The following is a 16,993-nucleotide window of genomic DNA, read 5'->3' on the forward strand; positions in this document are numbered from 1 at the left end:
TTTACTCAATCTACAAGTAACCCAGAACCAGAACCTGTACAAGTCATGGGTAGGAATGATTTTTATTACTGATTAAGAGTTTGTTTGAAAATGTGTTTTAAAGTGATTTTTTATTTGAAAATATATTAAAATAATATTTTTTTTATTTTTAATATTAAGATATTAAAATAATAATAAAAAACTAAAAAATATTTAATTTAAAATTAAAAAAATAAAAAATTAAAATCATAATTGTACCACACAGACAAGCTATCTATAAACATCGTGAAAAGATAAGGATATGTTTGGAAATATGGTATAAATTGTGTTTTTTTAAATTTTAAATTTTTTTTATTTAAAATGAAAAAAATTATGGTTTCAAATAGTTTTAATGTATTAATATTAAAAATAATTTTTAAAAAATAAAAAATATATTTTTTAATATATTTCAAAATAAAAAATATTTTAAACCTTCAATCTGAAAAAATAGGTGTCAAACTCTGAAGTTGGTTAGCAAGTTACCGTAAACCCCATACATAAGATTGCTTCAAAGCAACAGCAGCGGCAGTGCAGGAAGAAGACAAATATGAAAGCCAAAAATCTCTCATGGATTAACTTACCAGAAATTCAAGCTGACAACACCTAGTCACCCTCTACCACGCTCCTATAAAACTGATATTCCCGCGTACTTGTTACGCGCTTACCTTGGTTGCCATTCTACAGACTCCCTCCCTCCCTCAAACTATAAGAGAAGACCGCTGCAATTAATTTCTCAAGGAAGAAGACAACATGGGCTGTTGTTGTTTTCTGGGTTCTACTCTGTCACTGTTAGTTCTGATCTTGAATTTGGGTTTTACATTGACAAATGGATCGTCGTCTTTTTCATTTTTATCATCATCATCAGCAGCAGCGGCAAAGAAGTATGTTTCGGCAATAGGTGACCCTGGAATGAAGAATCCGAATGTGAGAGTGGCATTGGAAGCTTGGAACTTCTGCAATGAAGTTGGTTTTGAAGCTCCTAGTATGGGCAGCCCAAGGTTGGCTGATTGTGCTGATTTGTACTGTCCAGTCACCTCTGGTATATAAATATACTCTCTTTTCAACTCCTACTTTTCAATTATTACATAAAGATTGATTACTCGAATGATGCCATGTTCAACGTTTTTTCTTGGTATTAGAAGGTCATGTCAATCATTTATTGTTTAGTCATTAAATGAAGTTGAATTCTTGCTCGATCGTAACACCGATTGTTATGTGCTTGTAAATAGCAACTGGCAGGCGTTTCTTTTCGTGTTTCTTGTGGTGTTTTTGTATTCTAAATGAAATTTCATTTTACTTTCTTTTCTGGGGTTGCTTATGGTAATGTCCTTTAAAAGATTAGCTATGATTGACTCCAGCAAATTGTTTCCATCTTTGTACGTTTCAACAAAAAATTGTTGAGCTTTTCTGACTTGTTCTTCGTTTTACCATGGTTTCTATGCCCTGCTTTGGTCATCTTTTCTAGTTGCATCAATCTTGTCAAGTTCCCTACACTTTTTTATTTTATTTTTCCGTTTTTTGAGTGTATTTATAGCTTTTCATGGGGGAGCATTGCTGAACAACCTCCTCATCTACTTTCTGTGCTGTATTTGTTCAATCTATATCGCAATGGACTTTCTTCTTCTCTAGGCTTTAAGGGGTTGCAATGTCTGTCTGTGAATACGTACTTTAATTTCGCATTTTAACAGGCCAAATTCTTAAGTTCATTTCTGATATCTTATCCAATGACGTTGTATCAATGTATTTAGTTGTTGTCAAATCTAGCACCTTTTCTCCAAGCTCAATCTCCATACAGATTTGCACAAACTGTCTTCACGTTCTGGTTCCAGTTTGTCCAAATGAAGGCTTCTCAATTAAACTCCCAATTTTCACATCTTGCTACCCTTAATCACTGTCAGAGGGCTTTATTTTTGCCATGTTGTATGCATAACTTGCTTCACTGTGCTTCTGATAATGATGTTCAGCATAATCAGCTCCTTGATACATGAACATGACATGCAAATTAACCAAATTATGCCCCTTGATGTAATTGGGATACATTAAATCACATGAATGACTGTGCTGGGTGTAATATAGCAGCAGTTACAAATTTCTTGCTTTTCAACTGTCTCTTGTAGCTTTATGTCTCAATTTTCAGATTCTTTAGGTGCCAAACTTTTGGATAATAGGAGCAGGTGTGAAGTGCATCATAAAGTGAAGAATTCTGACAACAGCTTAAGTGCTGGTGATAAGTTTCCTATATCAGATTTTGAATCCTATGAAGACCCTGACTTGTTTGCAGTGCAAAAGGAACTATATCTTGCTACTTTATGTGCAGTTGATGAACCCCCAAAACCATGGCAGTTTTGGATGGTTATGCTCAAGAATGGCAACTTTGATAAAAACACGACTCTTTGTCCTGAAAATGGAAAGAGAGTCAGTAAAATAATAACAGGCAGAAACTTTCCATGTTTCGGTAAAGGATGTATGAATCAACCACTTGTGTACCATAACTACTCGCAGTTAGTTTTTTCTGGGGAACAAATGGTGTCTTTGAGTGGAGGATATTTCGGGACATATGACCTTGATGCTGACCTGAGCAAAGGTGTAGGAAACAACTCCTTCTTTTCAGTCTTTTGGCAGAAGAATTTGAGCACAGGGAGTTGGATTTTCACCCACAAACTGACAACATCTGCAAAGTATCCCTGGCTTATGTTGTATCTACGTTCAGATGCTACCGAGGGATTTAATGGTGGCTATCACTATAACGGCAGTGGTATCATGCGAAAGGTTTGTTCACTTGACATCCTTCTGAATTGGTAGCGGCAAATTTCACCTGAAAACACACATGCTTGTTTATTACCCTCTAGAAATACAGAAGCTTTTTGCCTTGTTGTATCACAGATATGTTTCTCTTCGGTCATAGTTTTTGTGTCTGCACAGTTTGAAGCAAAAACCAAATCATGATATATTTCTATCATTTTCTTATCTCAGTTGCCAGATTCTCCAAACTTTAAAGTAAAGTTGACACTTAACATTACACGGGGAGGAGGGGGGAACAGTCAATTTTACCTAATTGACATAGGTAGCTGTTGGAAGAATAATGGAGATCCATGTGATGGTGATGTTCTGACAGATGTGACTAGATACAGTGAGATGATAATTAACCCAGCGACATCAAGCTGGTGCCGCCCAGATAACCAAGTTTCTTGTCCACCTTATCATGTTAGTCTGACTGGTGAAAAAATATATAGGAATGAGACATCTCGATTTCCATATTCTGCTTACCATCTGTACTGCAGCCCAGGAAATGCCAAATATCTGGAGAAGCCATATGATATCTGCGACCCATATAGCAATCCACAAGCACAAGAATTGGTGCAAATTCTTCCACATCGTGAATGGTCTGTGCATGGCTATCCAGAGAAGCAAGGAGATGGATGGGTTGGGGACCCTAGGACTTGGGAGCTAGATACAGGGGCCCTTTCTAGTCGTCTATACTTCTACCAGGTATGTTTCTGATCTTACCTGATATAATGCACTGAATTTGTTACACAGAAGTGATCTTATTTATCTCTTTGAATATTTATATGGTTGAGAACAGGAGGAGGATATGGTGGTCTGGTAAATTTTTCTTGGTTGGCACTAGGCATTTTTCATTAGTTGGTTGTGTGTACTTATAGTGCTCAAGACCTTAAAATTTGTCCTTACAGGAAATTCATTGTGGTGTTTCAAGGTCTATTGAATTTTGATATATTTTTATTAGTCACTTTAACCTTTTAGGTTTGGTGATTCTTCGGTAAGTTGAAGGGACAGTAGGTCCAGCAATTCTGAACATGGCCTATGCATCTTGACAGCTATAGTTGACAGCGTGACAATTCTTGTATCTTTTGAAAGATTCTTCATGTTTGTTATACACTAGTTCCCTGTCTGTACTGAAGATATAGTCCCTAATAGCTAGCAATATTCACGAGCAAAAGTATTAAGCAATGGTTGCTAACATTGAGCAACTTGTATTTAGACTTAGAAAAGGTACTCCAAGACCATTTCTTTTTGCAGGATCCAGGAACAAAACCAGCACGGCGGGTATGGTCTTCAATTAATGTTGGGACTGAGATATACGTTAGCCGGGCAGGGGAAACTGCTGAGTGGACTGTGAGTGATTTCGATGTGCTGGTTCCAGAAGATATTGCGAATGATGGTCATAGCTCTTACTGATCTCTTCCAGCCAGTATGTTGACTCTTCTTCAGGCGAAACACAAGTGAATACATTATAAGGTTATTTGTTGTATATTTGCGTTTGATATATTTTTGGTAAATGTTACAGAATACTATGCTTTCACTTCTTCAAGTTTTGTCCCCTTTTAATCAGTAAATGAAGAAAGATACCCTTCTGCCTTTGATGGAAGGATCAAATCTGGTTCTGAGAAATTGTGTCACAGAACCATGTTGCTATCAAGTATCAACCTCATCTTTCTGAGATTACTAGTATATGTAGGCATCAGCATAATTGATGATAATTTCATATAGTTCATAAATCAGGATATATGATAATTGATTATCTCTATGAAAATCATTCTTCGATCAACCATAATTGATGTCTAGCATGAACATCATGATAAACAGATTTCTTGGCCGAAAATGTATAAAATAGTAACAACAATTGTCGAAATTTTTATTGGATCTTAACAATACTAGTACTCTTGATCCGTAGAAGAATTGGAGGGAGGAAGTTTCCTCTGAGACCCCTCATGAAAAGTTTTAAAGTCTGCTATGAATATTACAAATTTAAGCTATACTGGTGTTTTATTAGTTTTTCTAAGATGTATTAATCAAGAACTACTAATTGAACAATGATTTGCAATTTTAATTTTTTCTTCCTAGTTCCAAAAATAAAGCTTGGCATTCCGTAGGACTACATATTAAGGACGCAATGCACATATTTTCTCCTGCATGTTTTCATTATTGTTAATTTGATTTCTTCACTCATTCTTCGTGAACAATCAAGGGCATTGATCATCTCACTATCCTCCTATTGTTTGAAGATTCAGTCGAGATATATTTCTAAATTAAACATATAAATCCTCCACACCAAACCTCTCTAATATCGTTACTTTTATAATATTAAAAAATTATTTTAACTCAAAAACTTAAATTTTTAAATAAAATTTCAAAAATAATTTATTACTACACGAGAAAAAATACCATCACCGTTGAAAAGAACAACTATTCCATTAGTTTCATAACATGAAAGTCTAGAAATCACCATGATATTCTATATATGAATATATAGTTGTGAATCAAAACTACAAATGATTGCTAAATCCTTCATATAGAAGTATCCATTTCATTTTCCAAGATCCAAAAAACTGTAAACCCCGAATGTTTGCCAGAATTCCTAAAAGATCAAAATAGACAACCTCTGCTTGTAAATAGAAGGTACATAGACGATTCTTGCTACAAACTTGCAAGCCTGAACATTAGAGCAAAAGGTGAGTCAGACGAATAAGAGCTCAACAAAGAGAAGAAAACATGAAGTAAACTCGAGTTGACTGAAGAGCAATATTCCATTGTCTATACTTTTGATTTTACAAATGATTTTGATGTTGAGGGACTTAGATTTGCATCCTTCCCACTTCCATGAGGGTCATATTTTATTTTATTTTATTTTTAAAAAAATCCATCTTTAAATTCTCAAACTTTATATATTATTTTAATTAAGCCTTTTTATTTGATTCCATTTGAAAAGGATGGGAAGAACTGTAGCATTTAATAATATGTTGATTAAGCAATTAACTTATAACTGTTTTGATAAAATTACCAAATTATCTATCACTTAATTTAGAATTGATTTACATTAATAGCACTAGAATTTTATGTGTGTGTGTGTGTATTATTTATTGTAAATATATTTGTTCTTATTGATAGGTATTTAAATATCTTTCAAAATAATTTTTTTTATTTAATTTCAATAAACAAACCAAATTATGCTTGGGCTTTAGTGGATTTTGTAACGTGTTCTGTTCACATATCTTCTTCTGCAGGGGGAAAACAGAGTGTTATCTTATACTAATATGTAATAAATAAGTGGTTCGTGTGATTTGAAGAGTTTTTTGTTTTTTTAGATAATGTGATAATGAATATTTTTTAAAATATTTTTTATTTAATAATACATCAAAATAATATTTTTATTATTTTAAAAAAATTATTTTTAACAATAACACATTAAAATTATTTAAAAATATAAATAAAATTAAAATTAAAAAAAATCTTTTTTTTCAAAAATCTTTTTAAAATATAAAAACAAACATCCTCTAATTTGATAAAGTGAATAAGCTTAGTAAGTAGTGGTAGAAACATCCAAACTTAAGCTAACGAATATCTTATTTATACCATGAATATCAAATCCAACCCATATCAGCCTCACCTAATCTAGTATATTGATTAAGTGATTTACTTATCTGAAATTAATATTAATTCGGGTCAAATTTAATTTTAAATTGTTTAGAAAATTAACTCAATCAAATATAATGATTTGTGACTTAATAACTCAGTGAAAACTTGAGTGAAATTAATATATATATATATATATATATATATATATATATATATAACAAAAACTAAAAGATATGGTATTTTTTATCAGCATTACCTCATAAAATACTATTTATTATAATGGTATTGTTATTTTTTGTTTTTTTACAAAAAATATTTTTTATTCAATTTCATTTTTTAATATTTGGTTTATTAAATATTGAACTTTATAATTTATTGTGGTTTTCTTTCTATATAATTATCTTAGTTTTCATGATCTGTGTTACGGGTTTGACGAGTTAACTAAATTAAGTCAAGTTTTTTTGTTTTTTTAAATGGTTTTTTTTTTTACTTGGGTCATGAAATTGGTAGCTTAATTTTGGTTGACTTGGGTTGTTTTTTTTATTTATTTTCTATGAGGTTATTTTGTTTTCATGACTTGGGTCATAAGTTTGTTGTGTTAACTTGGATTGACTCATACCTCTTTTATGTTTTTTTTAAATGATTTTTTTTTAATTTCTTCTTTTAACTTTAAGAGGATTGAAAATTAGATTTCATAATTTATTTCAATTTATTTTCTATAAGGTTATCATAGTCTCATGATCCGAGTCGTGAATTTGGAGGTTAATTAGGATTGACGTAGGTTATTTTTTAAAATTATTTTTTTTCAATTTCATCTTTTAATATTGATTTAATTGAGAATTGAGTTTTATAATTTATTTCGATTAGCTTTATATGGGGTTACTATGGTCTCATGACCTGGATTATAAATTGAATTATTTTAATCAAAATATATTTTTATCAATCGTTTAAGTTATTTTTAAACCCATTGAATGAACTCCCAAATAGATTGAGTTTTTTTATCTGCTAAAAAAATATTAGTTGCAATATGTTTCTTTTTATGTTTTTGTTCAATCAAACCCAAAACATAGCATGTACTTACAATCTAGTGATATCTATAGGTTAACCTGGCAATCCAGGTATTGACCCGTCCAAGTTATAACCCGGCCTTGAGCCGGTCTTAAAGATTAGGACCCGCACACCACGCTCATGTCACAGTTCCCAACCCTACTGCTAACTTCTTAAACCCACGCTTTCTCGCTTGCTTGTCTGAGCCTTACCCTTCCTCACCTTACCTTCGCTCTCTGTTTATCTCCACAAGAGCTGGACTTTATTCTTACAAAAGGTAACTTCCACTCTTCATCGCAGATCAAACTTAACGTTTTTTAATGTTCACTGTAATAATTTTGTAGATAGTAATGACAGTTTTCTTTTGGGGTTTGTTTTCCCAGCTCTGTATTGCTAATCTGATCTATCTGGAGCAACTGAACAATCTTCTGTTAAGTCATGGCTCTGGTAAGTAATGAGCATTTTTACTTTCTGGGATTTAGTTTGTTTTTTATTTAGTTTAGTGTTTAGATCTGTTGTACTGATCAGGTTGTCTTGCATTGAAAATTGAGAAAAACAGCGAGGAATGGAAAGGAAAGGAAAATCACACTTGAATTTATTAATGTTTATTTATTGTGTAGTATAGTTGATGGTAAAGTCGATCACTTGTAGATGGTGTGTTATCATGATTAGTTACAATTATACGTTCAATTGAAGCTAGGATGTATATGGATAATGCATTTCGTATGTCTACATGAACTAAGGGTGTGGAAATTGGTGAAAATGAGGGATTGCACTTATTTTTGCTGCACAGATGTAGGAACTAGATGGTTATCTTTAGTATTATCCTTCGAAAAGTTCTTGAAACGAAAATGTTGAAATTCAGATGATCAACTTGCTGTTAATTTCTGGATTGACCCTTTTTGTGTTTCTTTTTCAATCTAGATGTGGAAATGGACTTTTTGACGTTGGTATTTATTTATTTTATTCAAATTGTTGGATTTTAATTTCTTAGGTAATGTTTACAGTAGGTCTGGATGTTTTCGGTTGGCTTTGTCACGGTTTACATGCCTATTCATGTGTGCATATGACTAGTGCCTTTCCTTTGTTGATTTATGGAGTGCTAAGTTGGAAATGCTAAGTGGGGTTTTTGGCCTAATGTAATGAAGTTTGAGCCTTTGTATTTAGAAGGGGCTTAGACCCGTATTCCAACACATCCTTCATGCTGACAAGATTAGACTATTCTTTTTTCTTGGACTTTAGCAATGATGTTTTTGTTATGGTTAACTGGTTGGTGGCACTGTGATTTATTTGACCAAAGCACATGGAACAGTTTGAGGTGTTTGAAATTGTCGTTCCTTAAAAATTCTATAACAGATCTGTTTCTGAATCTCAAACATTCTTGTTTATTTGCTTCAAGGTATTACATGCGGGCAGCACAAACAAAAATGCTTTGAAGACACTCATTGCTGCTGAGTATAGTGGTGTCCAAGTTGAACTGGTCAAGAATTTTGAGATGGGTGTGTCAAATAAGACACCAGAGTTTCTTAAGATGAACCCCATTGGAAAGGTGTGTTGTGTACCATCAGAAATTATTTAAGGTGTGCCATGATTGTTGTGTTCATTTTTACATATAAGGTTGTTTTGTCTGTAGGTTCCTGTGTTGGAAACTCCAGATGGTCCCATATTTGAGAGTAATGCTATTGCACGCTATGGTGAGGCATAATAAAAAATTATATTCTCTCTGTTTATTTACCACAGCAGTATGATATGTTCTCAGTTGTCAGCTACTTCTTGGTGCAGTTACTCGCCTGAAGGCTGATAATCCCCTCTATGGCTCTTCATTGATCGAATATGTAAGTGATGCTAGGTTTGGTGATGTTCATACTCGAGAAGTGTTTGGCATGCTGTCCATTCAAATAGACCTTTATTGTTTCCCAAAATTGCTCTCTAAACTGGGCTTTGCAGGCCCGCATTGAGCAATGGATTGATTTTGCAACATTGGAGATTGATGCCAATATTTTGCGCTGGTTCATACCAAGAATTGGTTTTGCTGTATACCTTCCTCCGGTTAGTCAAATTCTTCTTCTCTATGGAACTAGAGTTGAATATTGTTATTCGGAATATATTTTTATATACTGGCAGCAATTGGTTCATTATTCTTGTATTTTACTTTTAATCTACCTAAGGCTGAGGAAGCTGCAATTGCTGCATTGAAGAGAGCACTCACAGCTTTGAACACCCATCTTTCCACCAGCACTTATCTGGTTGGACATTCTTTGACATTGGCTGATATCGTTTTGACCTGTAACCTGACTTTGGGATTTAGCCGTCTTTTGACAAAAACCTTCACTTCAGAATTTCCCCATGTTGAGAGATACTTCTGGACTATGGTTAATCAGCCGAATTTCCGCAAGATATTGGGTGAAGTGAAACAAACAGAATCTGTTCCTCCTGTGCAAAAGCCTTCACAACAAAAGGAACCTGCAAAACCTAAGGAACCTGCAATTCCTAAGGCGAAGGAGGAGCCAAAGAAGGAAACCAAGAAAGAATCAGCAAAGCCTAAAGCAGAAGAGGCTGGTGAAGCAGAAGAGGCGCCCAAGCCCAAGCCTAAGAATCCTCTTGATCTTTTGCCTCCTAGTAAGATGATCCTTGATGAATGGAAGAGGCTTTATTCTAACACAAAGACCAACTTCCGTGAGGTTGCAATTAAAGGTAGCTCTGCAAAACATTTCCCCACCTTTTTCTTCGTGTGAATATGATTATTAAGTTTGTTCACATAATATAGATTTCATTAAAATCTAGCACTGTTCTTGGCCCTTTGAATTCGCCTGTGTTTCTGGCCCGTTAGTAGTTAAACTATTTGATGATTGCAGATACACAGTTTGGCTAGTGATTCTCTCCTGTGATAAATGAGAAATTAAGACTGTTAATGTTTGGCTAATGATTGCATGCACTTTAGAGTTACCTTAGATCTTTCATGTTTAATACTTGCTCATGCTTCTGTTCTGTTTTCCTCCATAAATTACATACCTACATGGGGGTTTTTTTTTCCCCAATTGAATCCCATCTAGCTTTCTTCCGAGTCATTTCCAGTTCATGGGTTGGTGTTCTCCTGTTTTTATTTTTAGACTGGGTAGCTTCCTAATGATTAAGTTATAACAAAACCCCTAAAAATCCCTTTGTTGGTTTTGAAATTTCCCGGGAAGAAAAGAAGTTCATAAATTAAGTTTTCGTGATTGCTTTTTCATTGTAAAAGAAAAAAAAATTCATCCTTCTTTCAGAATAGGAAACTCAGGTTCTCTTAGTGGACTTTCTAGGTAATAAGATTTGTTATTGCCTTTGTTTGCAGGATTTTGGGAAATGTATGATCCTGAGGGCTATTCCCTTTGGTTTTGTGATTACAAGTACAATGATGAGAATACAGTGTCATTTGTGACATTAAACAAGGTAGGTGGTTTCCTTCAGAGAATGGACTTGGCTCGTAAGTATGCTTTTGGGAAGATGCTGGTGATTGGCTCAGGACCACCATTCAAGGTGAAGGGGCTGTGGCTCTTCCGTGGACAAGAGATTCCCCAGTTTGTGATCGACGAGTGCTATGACATGGAGCTTTATGAGTGGAAGAAGGTTGACATCACAGATGAAGAACAGAAGGAGCGAGCCAGTCAGATGATTGAAGATTATGAGCCTTTTGAGGGGGAGCCTCTATTGGATGCCAAATGCTTCAAGTGATCAAGTTTCTGCCTGCTCTGTTATTTACAAAGCTCAGGGTTCTCCTAAATTGCTGTTTAAACTTTTCTAAATTCTGTCTTTGGTCTTCAATTTTTGTTTGCAGTGGTCTTTTTGTGACACCAATAGCAGCTTTGTGATGATAGTCTGGAATAATTAAGCTACAGCAATGATGTTGGTTAGATTAATTTTTTTTTTAATATGTAAAAGAAATATTTAGGTGTTGCTAATATTTTTTAGTAAAAAAAAAAAAACTTTTAAATCATGTAGAGGTTTACTTGATTTGATTTAATTGACTTAACGAGTTTAAAAACAACTTGAACGACCGGTAAAAATATAGTTTAACTTGTAAAACCTCAAGAAATTAATTTTTTTTAAGTATTGAAATAGAAATATATTGGATTGATCTATGTCAATTTGGGTTAATCTATTAAATCTACAATTCAGATTGTAAGATCATTAAAACTTTAAATAAAATAAATTATAAGGTTTAATTTTTTATTGACTTGGTGTTGAAGAATGAAGAAAACATTTTTTTTATAAAAAAAAAATATTAAAACAAAAACATATTGGATTGATTTATATTAATTTTGAGTTAACTTGGCAAATTTTTGACTTGAATTATGAGACTATGATAATTCTAAATAAAATAAATTGAAACAAACTATGATTTTGAAAAAAAAGTTAAAAAAATTAAAGAAAAGATAAAAAAAAAAAAAAACTTGAGTTAATTTATCATATTCATGATTCAGGTCATGAGGTCAGGATAATTTTTTAGAAAGTAAACAGAAAAAATAACTTGAGTCAACCCAGGTTAACTTGTTACGAGTTATGAAACTAGGATAACCTCATATAAAGAAATTTTAAACAAATTATTAATGTTAGTTTTCAATAAATTCATTGTTGAAAGATAAAATTAAAAAAAAAATCAATATAAAAACAGGACATAATAAAACGACTTGAGCTTACCTGAGTTAACCAGCAAACCACGTGACTCGAGTAGTAAAATCAGGATAACTTCATAGAAAGCAATCCAAAATAAATCATAAAACCTAATTTTTAATCAACTCAAAGCTCAAGGATGAATTTGAAAAACTATCAATTAAAAAAAATAAAAAACTTGAGTCAATCGGGTTAATCAACTAAACCTGCAAACCGCAACTCAAGCCATGAGATTAAGATAACTTCATAGAAAGAAAACCAAAATAAATCATGAAGGTTAATTCATAATCAATATGAAGTTGAAGGATAAAATTAAAAAACTACAAATTAAAAAAAAACAAAAAAAAAAACTTGAGTCAATCGGGTTAGCTAACCAAACTTTCAAACTGCAACTCAAGTCATGAGACTGAGATAACTTCATAAAAAGAAAGTCAAAATAAATCATGAAACCTAATTCTTAATTAACCTAATGTTGATCAATGAGAAAAAAAAATAAGAAAAAACTCTAGTCAATCAAATTAACTTGTCAAACTCGCAACAAGGATCATAAGAATGAACTAACCATATATAAAGCAAACCACAATAAATTATGAAACTCAATCTCCAATAAATCAAATGTTGAATGATATAATTAAAAAAAATATATAGATTAAAAAAAATTTATTGAAATAAATAGTATTTTATGAGGTGGTGTATAATAAAAACACCACCCCGTTTAGTTTTTTGTTAACTAGATTTGTTGTTTGCACTGTGCCTTGGGCTTTCAATGTTTAAAAAAATGCTAGGGTAAAAGAAATCTAAGTCTTGAGTTATTGGTTTAATTGACAATTTAAATAATATAAAAAACACTACAATAATAAATAAATTAAAAAAAAACAATAAAAAAAAAGTAAAAAAAAAACTCGGACCTGAACCTATTCGGATTATTAAACAATCTAATATTAAATGGTGGAATTGTAAGAAAAAAGAAGCAAGTTTTTTCTTTTTAAAGCCCTTTCAAATCAAGTGAGTTTGAAAATCTTATGACAATGTGCATAGGATTGTGATAATCTTATAAAAAAAATCATGAAAAAAAGTTTGATAGGTTAAATTGAAATAAATCAATTAAAAAAAGAAGTGAATCCATGCTAACCTTTGAGACCGGTGATCATAATCACGAACCCGGAGCTAACCCAATAAAAAATAAACCGCAAAAAATAACGAAGTAAAACTTTCTAAAAAGGGATAAAAAAAGAAGAAAAACCAACTTAAAAAAAAATCAAGTAAATCTAGGTGAAGCTCGGAAAACCTGGTTTAATCATTAAAAGCTTGTTACTCATAAAATTCTGAATTTAAATTCAATTAATAAACTTAACTTTTAATCAATTTAGTTTTGAAGAATAAAATGTTAAAAAGTGTTAAAAAAACTACTAATTGAACAAATTTTTAATTTTAATTTTCTTATTTTCAAGTACTTTGACCTATTTAGAAACACAAAATTAGTACTTCCTAATTCCAAGAATAAAGCTTGGCATTCCGTAGGACTACATATCAAGGACGCAATGCACATTGTTTTCATTATTGTTAATTTGATTTCTTCACTCACTCTTCATGAACAATCTATGGCATTGGTCTTCTCTTTTATCCCATCGGTACAACTTGATTTCCAAAGAGTTGAATTGTTTGAATATTCAATCGAGATATATTTCTAAATCAAGCTTATGAATTCTCCACACCAAACCTATAATGTGAATATTTTTATTATGTTAAACAACTATTTTAGTTAAATAAAATTAAAATTTTAAATTGAATTTCAATATATAATTTATATTATTGTTTAGTATATATAAAAAAAAACAAAATACAAAATAACAGGTTTGTGCTAAAAAACTAAAAACAAATATATATATTCCCGATCAATCTTATAAGAACTGTTAGACCATGCAGAAAGCCTTGTACACTCTTGACTATAGTTTTGAAACTCGGCCCGGCGAGTCGACTCGGGACTCGAACCGGGTCGGGTTGAAGAAAAAATAGGGGAAGGAAAAATCCGGCGTGACCCGGTCAAAAACCCGGTTGCGACCTGTTGATTTTTGTTTTTGTTTTTTACTAAAACGACGTTGTTTTGATTTAAAAAAAAGAATTGATCCGGAGACCCGGTCAAAACCCGGGACTTGGACCTTGAACCGGGCCGGGTCTGAAAACTATGCTCTTGACACCAAGATCTTTGTTTTTGTTTTGTTTTTTTTTTAAGGATAAAAAATTAATTATACAATCACAATAAATAATAAAATAAATCTATAACTACATTGTTTTCACCTTCCATTTTAACTTTTTTTGTTATATAATATTCTTTTGCTCGATGGCTGTAGACCATTGGAACTCACCTGATAATATGATCAATTAAATTAATCACTTAAATATCAAAAAATAAAAAATAAAAACTAAAAATAAAAATAAAATTAACAATAAAATAAAATCAATGACTGGTCACGTGAGGCTCACGTGAACATAGAACCGGAAGCATCAGAGCAGTCGCATGCCAGAGACGTGTAAATTGTAATAAAAGGTCTCCCACAACTAACGCAAGTATTCATTTTTTCAACTTCCGACCAAACTGCTGCTACTGTCCCCCCCCCCCCCCCCCCCCCCCCCCTCTATCACAACAATCTTAATTTTACAAAGGAAAAAAATGAGGAGTTGTTGTGGGTTTGGATCTCTACAGATTTTTGTTATTTTCTTCTTGTCAATTTCTCTGCATCTTCTTTCAGGTACCTCCATTTTGTTTTTCATTTTCTTTCTTGATTTACTTGTATTGACTTGATACATGCGATACCCACTCTTTGGAATTTCAGGATTGCTATGATTCTTTAGTTTTTAGTTTCTGTTTCTTGTTGAATTTTCGATAATCTATCTGTTTGGTTTCTGGGAAAACTAAAGAAGGAAAACAGACAGATGCTAAATAATGAATTTTAGTTGGGGTTAGTTCATTCTTTTCCCACTTTCAAGAAAGTTAGAGACTTTTGGATCTAAGCTCTAATGGGTAGCTAACAAAATCAATTTCTTAGGAATAATATTTGTTCAATGGTTTCAAGACCCGAATTTTCTTCTTGTATTTATCAATTTGTGACCTGAAATTTAATTGCGTAAGATGTAATTCTCATGATTCTGTTTGTGTAGTTTTTGCTGTCTTAAAGCATGATTTTGAGTTTTGTGTTGTATTTAGTCAGGACAGGCAACATTTATTTCACTAATTAAAGTTGGGTTTCAAAATTTTCTTGTCTGTTTCAAGGTTTAGCGAGTGACCCGGCGAATCCTAAAGATACAAATAAACCTGCGAGTCATTCAAAAAGCTCAGTGGGAATTAAGGTGGTAATAGCCTGTCTCAGTGTCGTGGCGATCATTGGATTTACCATGTTATTGATTAAGATTTGGCAAAAGAAGAAGAGGGAAGAGCAGCATGCCCGTCTTCTAAAGCTTTTCGAAGATGATGATGAGCTTGAGGTTGAACTTGGCATCAGGGATTGAGATCACTTTCTTGTTTTGGTGCTTTGACTGTATCTAGTTGAGGTGTGCATCGCAACTTTGATCTCTTATACAATTTGTTATCTTATAATTACAGGTTCGGGAAAATTTTAGTCTGGTGGTGCAAACTTTTCCCTGTTGTGTATTATACTGTAGGTCATATATACCGATTATGCTAATAGGCAATCTTAAAGTCCATGGAATTATTTTTTCTTTTTTGCAAATCAAACAGTTTTGATTCAGCTAAAGTGGTTTAGCATTTCCCCTTCCAAGTGCTTTGTTTATGTGATTTTATTTTGTTCTCCACCTTGCCCTTTTCTATTTGTAAATGGTCTTCATCTTGTAGTTGCTTCCCATTAGTAAGTCTCCTTGTAACAACATGAAAATCCAGTTGCCAGCCCTGAAAATAATGAACTCACATAGGTGTAATTATATAATCAACAATGTAATTGGAGAAAATACCTGCAAGATGATGCTGGGCTTTTAGTAGTCATATTTTTAATAAATTTCATACATTTCATACATTGAAGATGATGCAAGGTTTTGAGGCAAATGTTTTTCCTTTTTAAAACTTCGTTTGGATAAGTTGTGATGGCAAATGCTTTACCCTTATGTCGTCTTGTTTTGAGGCAAATGATTTTCCTTTTTAAAGATAGGGTTCATTATCCAGACCACTTGTTAGCCTAAAAAGTGACTATCTGCCCAGTACTGCTATACAAAATTTAGCATTTCGAAGCAAGTTTGTCTTGACAGCTTCATTCAGAGATGAGGGTTAGAGAGTAGATCCATTTAGCTGGAATATTGGATGTTGGGGGAGAAGCTATTAAGAAGAGCTAAATTGGTAATATAGCTTTTTAAACAGTATAAATATAGTATTTTTTTTATATATGCATTTTAATAGAAAAAAGCTATTTGAAAAAACTAATTGTATTATAATATATTTGATATTGATATAATTATTTATTAATTGTAACTAATTAATACAATTTCAATCATAATTTTTTTTTTGTATAAAAATATATTAAATAATTTTTTGGCTTTTCTAACCCATATATAGGAATACCATTTCAACCTGAAATGTTATTTTTGAATACTTCTCAATATAGCTCGCCTCTTGGAGCTTAATGAGAGGTGAAAGCCAAAATTGACCTTTTTCTTTTGGCTTTTCTTTTATATTTTTCCTTGGAGATGGCCTTTATTTCTTGACCTGATGGAAAGCAAACACAATTATCTTTTAAATATTTTTTTTATTTAGAAATATATTAAAATAAAATATATATTTTTATTTTTAAAAATTTATTTTTAATATAGCAAACCAAACAATCCAAAAATATTTAAAAAATTTATTTAAAAACAATTTTTTTTTTCAAATTCTGATAAAAAACAAGGAACACCCTTT

General features: G+C 32.2%; 3 protein-coding genes across 5 annotated transcripts; all 3 read left to right on the forward strand.

Moving 5' to 3' along the window:
• The first annotated feature begins 504 nt into the window (after window positions 1-504).
• LOC18108463 (uncharacterized) lies at window positions 505-4,398 on the forward strand. Of its 2 annotated transcripts, none has more exons than XM_006371384.3 (4): window positions 505-1,057; window positions 2,165-2,787; window positions 2,992-3,507; window positions 4,057-4,398. In XM_006371384.3, exons 1-4 carry the CDS (start codon window positions 769-771, stop codon window positions 4,213-4,215), a joined length of 1,587 nt encoding a protein of 528 aa, XP_006371446.2. In that variant the 5' UTR covers window positions 505-768; the 3' UTR covers window positions 4,216-4,398. The 2 variants fall into 2 exon arrangements, with proteins under 2 accessions (XP_006371446.2, XP_024447413.1); XM_024591645.2 differs by having other exon boundaries at window positions 506-1,057; window positions 2,156-2,787.
• A 3,152-nt stretch (window positions 4,399-7,550) lies between these two features.
• Window positions 7,551-11,413, forward strand: LOC7475774 (elongation factor 1-gamma). 2 transcript variants are annotated; one of them, XM_002325493.4, is made up of 8 exons: window positions 7,551-7,717; window positions 7,824-7,887; window positions 8,840-8,989; window positions 9,074-9,134; window positions 9,223-9,275; window positions 9,388-9,489; window positions 9,609-10,134; window positions 10,772-11,413. In XM_002325493.4, exons 2-8 carry the CDS (start codon window positions 7,879-7,881, stop codon window positions 11,149-11,151), a joined length of 1,281 nt encoding a protein of 426 aa, XP_002325529.1. In that variant the 5' UTR covers window positions 7,551-7,717; window positions 7,824-7,878; the 3' UTR covers window positions 11,152-11,413. The 2 variants fall into 2 exon arrangements, with proteins under 2 accessions (XP_002325529.1, XP_024447614.1); XM_024591846.2 differs by having other exon boundaries at window positions 7,587-7,717; window positions 7,798-7,887.
• A 3,258-nt stretch (window positions 11,414-14,671) lies between these two features.
• On the forward strand, window positions 14,672-15,866 carry LOC7475775 (uncharacterized). Its single transcript, XM_002325494.4, has 2 exons — window positions 14,672-14,840; window positions 15,362-15,866. The coding sequence occupies exons 1-2, from the start codon at window positions 14,762-14,764 to the stop codon at window positions 15,595-15,597; spliced, it is 315 nt and encodes a 104-aa protein (XP_002325530.1). The 5' UTR covers window positions 14,672-14,761; the 3' UTR covers window positions 15,598-15,866.
• Window positions 15,867-16,993: the final 1,127 nt, after the last annotated feature.

The sequence above is a fragment of the Populus trichocarpa genome, chromosome 19 (assembly GCF_000002775.5).
Source record: "Populus trichocarpa isolate Nisqually-1 chromosome 19, P.trichocarpa_v4.1, whole genome shotgun sequence".
Taxonomy (NCBI): domain Eukaryota; kingdom Viridiplantae; phylum Streptophyta; class Magnoliopsida; order Malpighiales; family Salicaceae; genus Populus; species Populus trichocarpa.